The following is a 14,651-nucleotide window of genomic DNA, read 5'->3' on the forward strand; positions in this document are numbered from 1 at the left end:
GCTTATATGCTGTACATATAAATTATATTTCATTAAGCTGTGTACATTGTAGAGTAACCTCATATTCTAAATGCAAAATAGACAGAAAAGTGGCAATAATAATATCAGAAGTGTTTTGCAAGTTGAGATGGTGAAGGCCCACAGGAGACCTTCCTCTACCACCCAGAGAAAATGATTTTGTATTAAGCACAGCTCAAAGAAAACAGCATGTATATTTTTCCATCTGCGTTTGGAAACATTCATCATAAAGGATGATCCGTGCACTGTTGCCATCTTGGGAACACCTGACATTACACAGATTCCTTCCCTTCTTGAATGGGAACTATGACTTTTACAAAAAAACTGATCAGCTTTCTCAACTCCAATAAAATGAATCATATATTTAGGATACATTGTAAGGACTCCTCTTCACTGCCGCAAAAACATGACTAGTGCAGTCAAAAGCTGACAGTGTATGATCATTGTTCCCTGAATTCTCATGTGCCAGTCCTCATGTTTGTGAGGTGCTGCTCATTAAAATCTTTGAATCTGGTTCCTAGTAAGTGATAACGTTTAAACATGGTATGATTATTATTATTGCCTTAAATAGCACTGGATGGTCCTTTTACATTCTTTTCTTGTGAGCACCTCTCTTGGCCACACACAGATTACCTTTTGAATAAAATTTTTCTGCCTGCTTTCATTTGTCTGAGATTTTCTTATTTTACATCTTAGCTAACAATAAATAATTTGTTTATCTGTATATTTAGATATAGCTTGTCAGATTCCAAAGGTTCTAAATGGATAAGCTCCACTAAAATAGAACAATTTAAGAAAACCAAACCCATCCGTGAACTTCAAAAGTCAGTCCCTTTGCTGACAGACCAGAAGGCACATCCAAATGATGCTTAGACCAGAGGTGTTGAACTCATTTGTTATGAGGGCCAGATCTGACATAAGTATCACTTTGTTGGGCCAGGCCATGCATACCACAAAATGTATGGAGATACAAACTTTATACAGGTGATTTCAGATGCCAAATGACAATAGCAGGCTTGATTGGATTAGGTGTGATATGCAAAAGTGTAGTAGGCATGGAGATACCAGCATTGGTAATGAGACAGGAAACCTAGGTCTCAATTCCATTCAGGAGGATTCAGTCCAGGAGGATGCAAATAATGTATGGAGATATAAACTTTATACAGGTGATTTCAGATGCCAAATGACAATAGCAGGCTTGATTGGATTAGGTGTGATATGCAAAAGTATAGTAGGCATGGAGATACCAGCATTGGTAATGAGACAGGAAACTTAGGTCTCAATTCCATCCAGGAGGATTCAGTCCAGGAGCATGCAAATAATAAATAGATGTAAGTCTGACATTAGAAACCACCACATTCAGTTGCTGACCTAAGAGTAGCTGTGCTCTTACAAAGGAATTTCAAAAGTATATTAGAAAGAGAAACTGTTAAATTGCAATTGATAATGAAGCTCAAGACAATGCATCTTCCTGGACTGAATTGAGAGTTAGTCTTTCTGTCTCATTACCAATGTATGTTATTATCACTTGGTATCTGAAATCCCTCCATGCTCCAAGATATAAGGACAAATCCAAGTGTTCTAATTCCTAATCAAGGTCTTTTTGAAAGAAAATAAATCCAGATAGGAACAGAGAAACCCAATTTTTAATTTTTTTAAAAGAATAAACCAAAATAATTTCTTCAGTATACATTGTGCTTATCAGAAGAATCCATCCATCCACCCAGCCTACCTCCCTCTGAAGAAGAAGTGTGCTTGCACACAAAAGCTTATACCTGGAATAAAACATTGTTAATCTTAAAGCTGCCATGGGATTCCAACTTTGTTCTCTAGCAGTCTCTTTCCTCCCCCTCCCTTCCTTGCTAAAAGAGGAAGAGCAACCTTGGAGAAGGAAGCATACACACACCAGAGAGAGAGAGAGATGTCTTTGTATCTCTTCTGTATGAAGCAGGAATCAGCAATGGAGCTCTGTGTGTATGTGAGACACAGAGAGAGAGAGCAAGGGAGGGATGAGAGGGAGGCAAGAGGCAGGAAGGAGGAAGCAAAGAGCAGCTGAAGGGGCTGGGGGAAAAGAAAGCTATGGTGTGGCTGCAGCAGGAGCCCTGGAAAAAGAAGCAGGGGAAGGATGTTGCCTGGGGGACAGATTTGAGCCCTGTGCAGGACGGATCTGGCCCCTGGGCCACAGATTTACACCCCTGGCTTAGACCTTCTTTATATATTTTCTGGCAGCCCAGTGATCACCAGAAGTGAACACAAGAACACAGGCTGGCACTTGAGGTTCTGCTGCCGCAGGCAGACCTCCACTCCCCACCCTTGGCCTGGGCAATGTCGGGATGGCAGTGGGCACGCTCAGAGCTAGGCTCTGAGTGTGCTCGCTGCCATGCCCCCAACTTTGCTGAGGCTTCCCAAGCCTCAGGAAGCCTTGATGAGGTCTGGATGGCAGTGGACACTGGATGGCAGTGTACTCACTGCCATGCCCCCAACTTGGTCGGGAAGGCAGCAGGCATGGCGCATGAGGAAAGGGGTTACCTCATGGCCTTGTGGTGCCCTAGGTGGCTGCCTACTTGGCCTACTCCCACGCACCAGCCCTGCATGAACATATGAAGCTAACATATAAACTAGACTATTGAGCAGGTTTATTGCAACAACTATTGTTGAGTATGGGTTATAATCAAGCCAAAATGATACTGAAACAGAGAATATTAGATGTTGAGAAACAACATGATATAACTAGAATAAAAGAGTTTCTGTTCAATCTAAGCTCTATGAACAAAGTAACACCTATATCAGGAGTGTCAAGGCTCCTATCAGCCCCCCCCCCCGAGTAACCCACTGTCATCTGCTTCCTTCTTTCTCTCTTGCTTCTTTCTGCATCACAGCTTGCTTTGCCAGGCTTGCTCAATCACACAAGAGCTACAGAGCAAAGCATCTATTTTCTCCATTGGCTGACCAGCACATAAAGCAAATTACATACAAAATTCACAGTGCCCAGCCATTTCAGGTTTTCCTCTGGGTCTTAGGCTCAAAGCACTGACCATGAGATTTCTGTAATGAATGTCAATAAATCAAAAGTAAGTTTGTAACTCACAAACACACTCCTGAACAGCACCTGAACAGTATACTCAAGATTGCTACAGCACAGACATTGTCACCAGATTTTGATGCAATAATTCAGAGCAAGAGGCGTCAGTTATCAAAAACTGTTAAATATCAAAATATTGAAAGTGTGCTAATCTTTTAAGCATATTTTTAAAAGTTCTTTTTTTAAAAAAACTTTGTGTTTGTGTCATAATGCCCCTGTATAAATCGATGGTGCGGTCTCATTTGGAGTACAGTGTGCAGTTCTGGTCTCTGCACCTCAAACAGGATATTATAGCATTGGAGAAAGCCCAGAAAAGGGCAACTAGAATGATTAAAAGGCTGGAACACTTTCCCTATGAAGAAAGGTTGAAACGCTTGGTTCTCTTTAGCTTGGAGAAATGTCGACTGTGGGGTGACATGATAGAGGTTTACAAGATAATGCATGGGATGGAGAAAGTAGAGAAATAAGTACTTTTCTTCCTTTCTCACAATACAAGAACTCGTGGGCAATCGAAATTGCTGAGCAGACAGGTTAAAACGGATAAAAGGAAGTACTTCTTCACCCAAAGGGTGATTAACATGTGAAATTCACTGCCACAGGAGGTGGTGGCGGCCACAAGCATAGCCACCTTCAAGAGGGGTTCAGATAAAAATATGGAGCAGAGGTCCATCAGTGGCTATTAGTATCCCGCCCTGAGCCTACTTCGGCGGGGAGGGCGGGATACAAATAAAATGTGATGATGACGATGATGATGACAGTGTGTATATGTGTGTGTGTGTGGATAGATAGATAGATAGACAGACAGACAGACAGACAGATAGATATAGATATAGATATAGATGTAGATATAATTTTTTTTGGCCACTGTGTGACACAGAGTGTTGGACTGGATGGGCCATTGGCCTGATCTAACATGGCTTCTCTTATGTTCTTATGTTCTTTATAAAGTTTATATCTCCTTTACCTGGCATTACATTTTATGACAGTTGTTGAGCAGGAATGCACAGTATGAGGAAAATACCCCTAATTCCAGAACATCGTAGCCACCCGCTTGGGTGCCAGGGTGCCTGGAGACTCAGCTCACACACATCTGCTAGGAGAACATGGACTTTGTCTAACCAAACTGGAAGGGACTTATGAGTACCAACAGCCATAATGTTGCAGCAGCACTCCATGTCTCTGGAGGAGTGCTAACCAGGAAAACAGATGGTTTCCAGTCGCTCCATGCGATCCCCATCTTGGCCTTGGAAGCGGAAGAAGATGCACCGCCAGGAACTGTCCAGGCAAGCAGTTTCCAGCCTCGACCATAGAATCCACTTTGGGAGGCTAACACCACCACCAGCTATCTTTCTGCAGTGCCAGACTCCATTACAGCAAAGCGGGAGGCTCACGTACTCAACAGATGTCACTTATGCATAAGAGCCATCAAGCTTATCTTAGGCGTGGATCCTGTCAGACCGCCTAAGCCTTTGTCCAACGGAACTCAAGACAAAGACTGGTGCCAGTAGAAGATCGAAGAGGAGAAAGAACATCTTCACCCAGAGCAAACTTCCGTTGTATAGACCGGGTGTTACCTAGGTGGCAATTTGGCCACCTATTGTCCCCTTTTTAAATAAGTTTGATAGACTTAAGTTTGATAGACTTAAGTCTCTCTCGACTTGACTTCGCGAATGAAGATCTAAGAAAGGTGCAGTAGTCCACGTCTGCTGCAGGCTCTCTGGTGGCTGACAAGACCAATGCGGGACAGGCAGGTCCGGCCACAGTGGCTGCAGGGAAAAGTCTGATTTGGGGTTGGTGCTGTAGCAGTACGATTCTTCCTCAATCTCCTTTTGTCCTCAAGACCAGCTATGCGTGCGTTCTCAAAGGAAGAGACAGCCTGGTGGATGGCGTGCCTCCATGCTTTGCGATCTGAGGCTAGGTCAGACCACTGGTGATGGTTAATGCAACAGGTACCAAGGGATTTCTTCAAGGAGTCCTTGTATCTCTTCTTTGGTGCCCCTCTATTTCGATGGCCGGTGGAAAGTTCGCCATACAGGGCAATCTTGGGAAGGCGGTGGTTTTCCATCCTGGAGATATGCCCTGCCCAGCGCAGCTGCGTCTTCAACAGCAATGCCTCGATGCTTGTATCCTCCACCCGCTTGAGGACTTCAGTGTTGGTCACAAAGTCACTCTAGTGGATGTTGAGGATGGTGCGAAGGCAGCGCTGATGAAAGCGCTCAAGGAGTCGCAGATGATGACGGTATAAAACCCACGATTTGGAGCCGTAGATGAGGGTTGTCATCACAACCGCTTTGTAAACATTGATCTTTGTGCCTTTTTTCAGATGCTTGTTGCTCCAAACCCTTTTATGCAGTCGGCCAAATGCACGGTTTGCCTTTGCCAGTCTATTGTCAATCTCCTTGTCAATCTTGGCGTCTGAGGAGATGATGCACCCCAGGTAGCTGAACTGCTGGACTGTCTTCAAAACTTATTCACCCACAGTGATGCAAGGAGGGTGATAATCTTCCTGGGGTGCAGGCTGGTGGAGAACTTCTGTCTTCTTCAGACTAACTTCTAGGCCGAATAGCTTGGCAGCCTCTGCAAAGCAGGACGTCATATGCTACAGAGCTGATACCGAGTGGGAGACGAGTGCAGCATCATCAGCAAACAGTAGCTCTCGGATAAGTTTTTCCATTGTCTTGGAATGGGCCTTTAGTCACCTCAGGTTGAACAGGCTGCCATCGGTGCGATGGCGGATGCAGACACCATCGTCGTCATCTAAATCTACTGCGGCTCTTTGAAGCATCATGCTAAAGAAGATTGTAAAGAGAGTTGGCGCAAGCACACAGCCTTGCTTTACACCTGTGCCTATTGGGAAGGGCTCTGAGAGATCGTTGCAGTGTCTAACTTGGCCTTGCTGGTCTTCATGTAGCTGGATGACCATACTGAGTAACCTTGGGGGACATCCTAAACATTCCAAGATTTGCCACAGGCCGTTCCTGCTAACGGTATCAAAAGCTTTGGTAAGGTCAACAAAAGTCACATATAGACCCTTGTTCTGTTCCCTGCATTTCTCTTGGAGCTGCCTGAGAACAAATACCATGTCGGTGGTGCTCCTGTTAGCTCTGAAGCCACACTGGCTCTCTGGGAGAAGTTCTTCTGCAATGGTGGGCACCAGTCTGTTCAGGAGTATTCTAGCAAGGATTTTGCCTGCGATGGAGAGCAGGGTTATCCCCCGGTAGTTGGAGCAATCTGACTTTTCCCCTTTGTTCTTATGTAGAGTAATGATGATCGCATCGCGAAAGTCCTGTGGTAGTTTGCCTTGTTCCCAGCAGGTGACAAGTACTTTGTGAAGTGTGCTATGTAGTACTATGCCCCCATGCTTCCAGATCTCTGGTGGGATTCCATCAACTCCCGCTGCCTTGCCACTTTTCAGTTGCTTGATGGCTTTAACAGTCTCTTCTAGGGTGGGGATCTCATCCAACTCTGTTTTCACTGGTTGAAGTGGGGTGAGGTGGATTGCTGAATCTTGAACTACGCGATTGGCACTGAAGAGAACCTGAAAATACTCCAACCACCGGTTCAGTATGGATGTCTTGTCTGTGAGGAGCACTTGGCCGTCTGCACTACACAAGGGACTCTGAGCCTGATATGATGACTGCCTGAGAACAAAGGGACTGCAAGGGACTCTGAGCCTGATATGCCTTCAGGGCTTCGTAGAACCCTCTTAAATCACCAGTGTCTGCACACAGCTGGGTTCTCTCTGCAAGGTTTGTCCACCACTCGTTCTGAATGTCTCGAAGCTTGTGCTGGAGGTTGCTACATACAGCGCGAAAGGTTGCTTTTTTCCCGGGACAGGAGGGCTGAGCAAGATGTGCTTGGTAGGCATATCTCTTTTTCGCCAGTAATTCTTGGATCTCTTGATTGTTCTCGTCAAACCAGTCCTTGTTCTTCCTTGTGGAGAACCCAAGGACTTCTTCAGTGGTCAACATGATGGTAGTTTTTAGGTGTTCCCAGAGTGCTTCTGGAGAAGGATCTGTGAGGCAACTGGGGTCCTCAATTCTTGTCTGGAGTTTTGCCTGGAAGGCAGCTTTAACTTTGGCTGACTGAAGGCTGCCAACCTGAAACTTCCTCCGGGGGATACCGCCTCTCCTGGGTGTAGATTTAAAGTGAAGACGGAGATTGCAGCGTAGAAGACGATGATCCGTATGACATTCTGCACTGAGCATTAATCGGGTGTGTAAGACATCTCGAAGGTCTCTCTGGCGCGCCAGAATGTATTCAATAAGGTGCCAATGCTTGGACCGTGGGTGCATCCAGGTTGTCTTCAGATTGTTCTTCTGCTGGAAGATAGTGTTGTTGTTGTTGTGTTGTTGTGTTGTCTATACTTAAGTCTATGTGGAATATAGACTTAAGTACCCCCCACCTTAATAATTTTTCCCATTCTTTTCCCTTAATGGTCATCCTGGAGCCTCCCCCTTGGCCCATCCTTATCTGGAAGTCCAATCAGGTAACTAAGGCTAAGTCTGCTCATTGGCTAGCTATGAGCATCCAATCAGGGCCGCCAATTAACGGGCTATTGGCTACTGCAGAAGTCCAGCCCTTATGGTCACTGCCGAGCCTCCCCTTTTTCTGAGGTCATGTACCAGCTGACCACTGTCATCCGCCCCTGTACCTCCCATCCCCTGAGGGCTCAAGGTAATCTTTATAACCTGTGACCCAGCTCCTCACAGGTGTGCATCTAGCAGTACCCCACTTCCGCTGTCTAGATACATCCCCGATACCTGATCAGTTGAGGGTTCCCTCCCCCTAGTCCTCGTTCATCGCCATTGGAGCCTTCCTTGAAGACTATGATCGGTAATTATCACCCTGTTTGTCCATCTTTGTGTTGTCTCTGAATCTCTCTCTATTTCTGTATGTATGTTTTATGAGTTTATTACCTTGTATGTGTGTCTATATTTTTCTGGAATAAATTTTAATTGTTTTTACTTAATTAGTGTCGCTGGTAATTTCAAGCAATAATTTCTGGATGTGTATCCTGTATACATAGATTAAAAGATCCTTTTTAAGCCAGGTGCCCACCTGTCAATTCCCCAACCTCGTTTTGAGGGCATTTTGGCTTACAACAGGAACACAGTTCTGGCTGGCTTGGCATCAGGGCGTGTGGCCTAATATGCCAATTAGTTCCTTCTGGACCTTTTTTACAAAAAAGCCCTGTGTGAAACAATGGTTACATCAGGGGGTGTGGCCTAATATGCCTAGTATGCAAATTAGTTCCTGCTGGGCTTTTTCTACAAAAAAAACCCCTGCTATTAGGACAGAATACGGAGAAGCAGAATGGTTTCCAGTTGGCAAAGGAGTCAGACAAGGATGTTTTTTTATCTCTCTATCTCTTCAATCTGTATGCAGAAAAGACTAAGCAAAGCTATTAATGATAAGACATTTTTGAGGTTATTAATTCGCAGGATTGCCATGAGACAGAAATGATTTGACAACGCCTACCACACACATGAATGGGAGCCACATGTGGACATCTTATACTCCATAATACCTTTTATGTGCTGAGTGGAGGATGGGAACACAGGAATATGTTGAGTCTGTGAATATTTCATGTGTGGCCCCTACTCTCACAGTGCATTTGGATTATGTCAGTATTGTATATTGAAATAATCATGTAGAATTCAATGTGTTATATCAGTGGTCTTCAACCTGTGGGTCACAGACCAATTCTGCTAGGTCATGAACCACCAAAGAGCTGCCATTTTTTTGCTGTTCTTTTTCAAAGGAACCGCTGATGGAGTCAAAGGTATTATACTTCCTGCCTGTCTTTTCATACATGTCAAAAGGAAAGAGAAATAGAAGGATAGGGACATGGGGAGGTAGCTGTTGGAGACAGAGTGATGTTACTTCTAGGAAAACCTGGAAGTGACATCACACCACTCTGGAAATTCTATTGTAAAATCATAGAGCTATTTTTTTTCTCCTGCCAGCACTCCAAGGGGTGTAGTGCATTAGAAAGCATAGCATTGCTTTAAATGCATTCATGTCTTGTGCTAAATTATGGCCAGTGTGTTCTAGGTTATGAAAAAAGTAATGATTTAAAATAGAAGCTTGAGTTGCATTTATGTAATTTTTACTACATTTTACTGAATGCCTTAAGTGCCAGTTGCATTTTATTATATTATATGAACTACCAAAGCACCAACTGGTTTGTGATGTGGTGTATATATATAAGTAATTATTACTCTTGTAACGAATACTCTCCTTAAGCCTTTTCAAGGGTGAAATTTGCCCTGGAGAAGTTTTCTTCAAACCAGGTTGTTTGTTGGCTTAGGGATATTGTAATTCAGCCTTGTCTTTTCTTCTAGATTTACTACCTAATTAACTCTTTGTTTTTTGCACTGCTTGTAAATATTTTAAAGAGAGGTCTTTGTGCCTATATTAGATGCATAATAATGTGTAAATTATTCTTCAAGGAGTACATTCCCCTCCCCTAAATAGAAGGTGGAAGGACTGAATCCCTCCCATATACATTTCTGAAATAAGTCACAAAGCTGTCTTTGCTGCTAGAGAGAATGCGTTGTTGATAGGATTTTGACATTTTATTTTGAAAATTTGGAATGTGGTTTGTGGCTTTTGTAATTTTTTCTGCATGAACTGTCAACATCTAATCAAGGGCGAAAGCTGTTTAGTAATGGTATCCCACTGCACACGGGTAGGTCTCTCTCTCTCTCTTTCTTTCTCTCTCTACTTTCATCATATCAGTCAGCCTAATGCTTAACTTCAGAATGTGATGTGCGGGGATGTTTACCACAGTGCACATGTAAACTGATTGATTTAACTCTTCTAGGCATTTGCAGTTGCTGGCTTGGGATCTGGGCTAACTGAAGCGGTTGTAGTAAACCCTTTTGAAGTGGTCAAAGTTGGTCTACAGGCAAATCGGGATGCTTTTGCACAGGTACAGCAACTGAAATACATTTTCAATATAGGCAAGTGCTTGGATGATAAGTATGAAATGTAGAAAAACATTCACTCAGTGTAAACTAAGGAAGGATCTCTGTTTAAGCATTACCCTCTCAAAATAGCTGGGAAAGGAGAGCTGACTGATAATGATGTGGCTAGAAATATGTTTCTGGAGCAGGGACAGGGTCATCCTCATTTCGCTAGAGTACCCTAGGTTTTATGGGAGTAGGAAAACTGACTTTGGGTTGTGCTACTTGAGCATAAAAGAAAGAAAAGTGAAGAGACAGGAAAAGCAAAGGGGAAAAAGAAAGGCTTTTGTTTTTAAAAGGCATAATCACTCTAGATTTTACAGTGGATAAGTAAGCCTATAATGTGTTTGCTTTTGTGGCCTTACCCAATATAGTCTCAAGGCATCGTCATTCTATAAGAATTACGAAAATCATAATACCTGTCAATAAAAGGAAACATTAACTGTTTCAAATCACAGTGTAAGTAGGATGTTTCATTTGCTGGCCTGGAAAAGTGAGAGACTGTGCAACATGGGCTCTGAAACGGCTGGGGCTGCACAGGTATGGTCTGAATTCACACCTATTTTTCAATTGTATTTTAGAAGCATGTAGACTGGCAAAAAAAAAAGTTTAAAACAAGGAACCAGATGGAGTTAAGCACAGAATCTGGGGGCACCTGAAAGTCTATGAAAATTCATTCCAGCGTAACCTTTCTTGAGTCAAAGCTCACAAAAGCTTATGCTGCAATAATTTTTTTTTTTTTAGTTTTTAAGACGCCGCTGGTGCTGTTTACTTGGCTACTCCTTTGGGATCTGCATAGTATGTAGCCAAAGCCTTGGCCAGGCTCAGTGAACTCTTTCTTTGAACTGTATGTATGCTCTCCCCCCTCCACAGCCCGTGCTGATTCATGAGTACATTCAAGGTAGCTGAGGACAAATCAATGAAACACATATGAATAAAATATTAAAGGTCAGGATAATACATTAACAAATTTAAGGGCAGGCAAGAATAAACACACATTGCTTCCTAAAACAGAACAGAAAAATCTTTAAAAAAAAGTTTTAAACCACTCAGCCTGAGTACTTAGGAAAAGTACTGGGTACTTAGGAAAAGTACTCAGTTTTACTTAGTCCCTAAAATTTAGTGAACTTGGAGCCATACAAATTGCTAAAGGGTAGAGATTCCAAGATTAAGGCCTCACCAACAAAAGCCTTACTCTCCTTGCTATACACCCTGCGTCTAAAAGTAGAAGCATACCTGGCAGATCTTTATAAAAATTATTAATTGAATTATGGGAGTAGGTGGTTTTTTAGAAACTCTGGCCCTAAACTGTTTAAGGATTTAAAAGTAAGAACTGGCATTTTGAACCATACCTGGAAATGAACTGGCAAGTCAGTATAGTTGTTCTCAAAGTTGTAAAATATATTCTCAGTAATTTATTCTAGTAGCCAGTCTTGCTGCTGTATTCTGGATGAATTGAAGTTCCTGAATAGTCTTCAAAGACAACTCCTAATAAGGTGCAATGCTGTAGTCTAACCTGGGTGTCATCAGACAATGGATAACTGTGACCAGCAGGTCCTTCTTGTAGCACAAGAAAGGGAAGCTCTTTGTATTCTGGCTGTCATTTTGAGTTTATGCAGAAGTTATTCAAAGATCATCCAGCCCAGCCTCATCCAGGGGAGCAGTGTTCTTCTCATCCAAAACATCCTTTATATTTTCAGCTTGTGTGACCAGAGCAATTTCTGTTTGCCCTAAGCTGAGAACATTCAGCATTCAGCATATGTTTCAATTGTATGTTGACTCTTTACTAGGCAAAGTAAGTTCAGCATCAACTTCCTGTCCTAAAAGCCATTGTAACTTCAGCTCTGAGAACAGGTAAAAAGCAGATTTAAAGCACATGAACGAACAGAGATCCCCATTTCATTTCACATAGGCTGAGAACAGACAGGCATTCTGGGATAGCTGGGAGGCATCCCGAATCGAGGTGGCTCAAAAAGAGCCATCCTGAAGCCTCCAGATGGTCCCTGGCGACGTGCCCCCATCCTGTCCATGAGGTGACTGGGCGCCTCCACACGGGAAGGCACCCTGGAAGCACTCTGATTGGGTTCCTTAAAAAAACCTGGAAGCACTCTGATTGGGTTCCTTAAAAAAAACAACCCAGAACAGCTTGGGCCGTCTTGGCAGCTCCAGACCGCCAAGTCACCTCACTTGCGCCCTTCCCCGTCCAGACAGCAGGGAGGCGACTGAAGGCTGGCTCAAATATTTGCTACCACTTTGGAAGTGGTAGCTTTTTGAGCTGGTCAAAGGAGCCTGGAGGACAGGGTGAGGGCGGGAGGAGGACGGCCGGCAGATGTTGCTGTCTGAACAGATTTTTTGGGTCAACTTCAGAGGCATCTCTGAGTCGACCCAAAGTGCTGGTTTGTAAGCAGCCATAGAGTCCCTTTTTCTGGAACATAAATATTCATTTAATTTATACCAAGAGGTTTTTCACAGCTCTTATGTAAATAAACATAGTTTTTTTTACTTCACATGCAATAGAAATGAATCTGCCAGCAAACACTGCCTTGACATGTTTGAATAGGCTCAAGAGCATTTTGAAGAAAAGGAAACAGAAAACTGGAAGAAAAAAAATCCCCTCATTTAAATAAATGACTTCTTAAAAATACAAGCATTTTCTTTTTTTATTTATTTATTTGCTAGATAGTCTGTAAGCCCTATTTTGGTTGCAAAAATATTCCTCTCCTTGATTTACATTTGAATGGGTCTGCTCACTGTACTTTTAAATACAATAAAAATCGCTGTGCAGAACTCAGATTCCAAATCATTCATTCTCTTACAGAGAAAGAGGATCTGATCCTTTGTCATCATGATTGATCTCCCAGACAGTGAGGTCCCTGTCCTCCCCAGGGTCCATCCCCAAATCTCCAGGAGTTTCCCAAACTGTATCTGGCAACCCTACCCCCATCCCTCCAGCAGTGGCCCGTGGGAAACTGGCAACCCTGCCTGTGTGGGATGATGAAGAAGAGATTGGATTTATACCCTGTCATTCACTCAGAGTGGTTTACAATCTCCTTCCCTTCCTCTCCCCACAACAGACACCCTGTGAAGTAGCCGGGGTTGATGGAGCTTTTTCAAGAACTGCTCTTGAGAGAACAGCTCTGAGAGAACTGTGACTGGCCCAAGGTCACCCAACAGCTACATGCGGAGGAGTGGGGTATCAAAACCAGTTCCCCAGATTAGAATCAGTCTCTCTTCCAGCCCTGCGTCCCACATAGTGCACACTTCCTCCTTCCCACCCACGCATACAGCCAGGTCTTTGCTATTCACCCCAGCATGCACCTGGGGGGGGGGGGGCTGGAGGCAGCAAGGACAAGTGCAGCAGTGGTGGGCCTAAACCTAGGGTGCCCAATCCTCAGTTGCCTCTCTGAACCCCTCAGTTGCCTCTCTGGGAGGGGGAGTGCACCCGCTCTGTGCCGTGCCGCCACCCCCATTAGGAAGGAATGGGTGGCTACTGTCTGTGGCTCCTCCTCTTCTCACTGTCATCTTCCTTCCCTTGGCAGCAGCAGTGAGAAGCTCCTCCAGCCAAAAGCCCAGGTAGGAAGAGATGGAGCGGTGGCAGGGAGGAGCTGAGAGCTGTGAGGTTGGTTGGGCATACTGCTTCCTTCCCACCACGCTGCCTCTTACCACCAGCCCCTGCATTTATGTGCAGGACAGGAGTGCCCCTGTAGTCCAGGTGGTGCCCTAGGCAGCCACCTACCTGGCCTATTCAGTAGTGCTTTGCCTGATGCTGGCTCTGTTGCAAGCACAGCCCCAGAAAATGAAAAAGCTAATACAAATAGGACATGCTAAATCAGAAAGTCCACTAAAAGCCAGACAATGTAATGACATTAAGAAAGTGGAAACAATATGCAAAAAAAAAAAATGAGAGAATCGTGTTTCACAGGACAAACTACCAGCTTTTGTAGTTGGACAGTGTCCCAGTCACAGAGGAAGTTGGTGTTTTTTCTCTCACTGCTTCTTCCACCTCTGCTGGTCAGGAAAATGAAACTATGCAACAAGGCACCAGAGTAACTGTCAGATCAACAATGTCCAGCCTTACATTACCCATGAAAATGTTTCTGCTCAGACTCAAAGTTACTGCATCGTAAATGGGTGTTGTTTCATTAGTGTATTACTGAGAATACCCTAATATCTTCCAATGTAACAATGAGAATGACCAGTTTGGACAGGCACTGATAGTAGAAAAGAGTTGGGGCGGGGAGAGAAATATAAACAACAGGGTGATGAGCAAATGTAAATCCACCTTAAATGTCAAATAAATATTTTTTGAGAAAACTATCACAAATACTCTCTAGTTATGATTTGTCTATTCAGTTCACATATATAAGGAACACAAAAGCAATGACCAGCTAAAGTACTATATTCAAAGAACAAGAAAGAAGACCTCAAACGTACATTAGAACTTCTTGTAATTACCGTATTTTCTTTTTCTTTATTACTGCAAGAATAGTAACTGATTGCATCAAGAAGGAATCTTGCAGAAAACGTTCATGCGCACACATTAATTTATTTCTTTTCCCTTCTCCGTTAACGTTAAAAAC

General features: G+C 43.6%; 1 protein-coding gene across 3 annotated transcripts in view; it reads left to right on the top strand.

The window, feature by feature from the left end:
- Nucleotides 1-14,651, top strand: part of SLC25A21 (solute carrier family 25 member 21) — a 588,543-nt gene that overhangs the window by 547,561 nt on the left and 26,331 nt on the right. For all 3 annotated transcript variants that reach the window (XM_060262736.1, XM_060262738.1, XM_060262737.1), the window contains exon 6: nt 9,930-10,037. In XM_060262736.1, the coding sequence (XP_060118719.1) occupies nt 9,930-10,037 (108 nt within the window). The remainder of the gene's footprint in view (nt 1-9,929; nt 10,038-14,651) is intronic.

Source organism: Heteronotia binoei, chromosome 21 (genome assembly GCF_032191835.1).
Source record: "Heteronotia binoei isolate CCM8104 ecotype False Entrance Well chromosome 21, APGP_CSIRO_Hbin_v1, whole genome shotgun sequence".
NCBI lineage: Eukaryota > Metazoa > Chordata > Lepidosauria > Squamata > Gekkonidae > Heteronotia > Heteronotia binoei.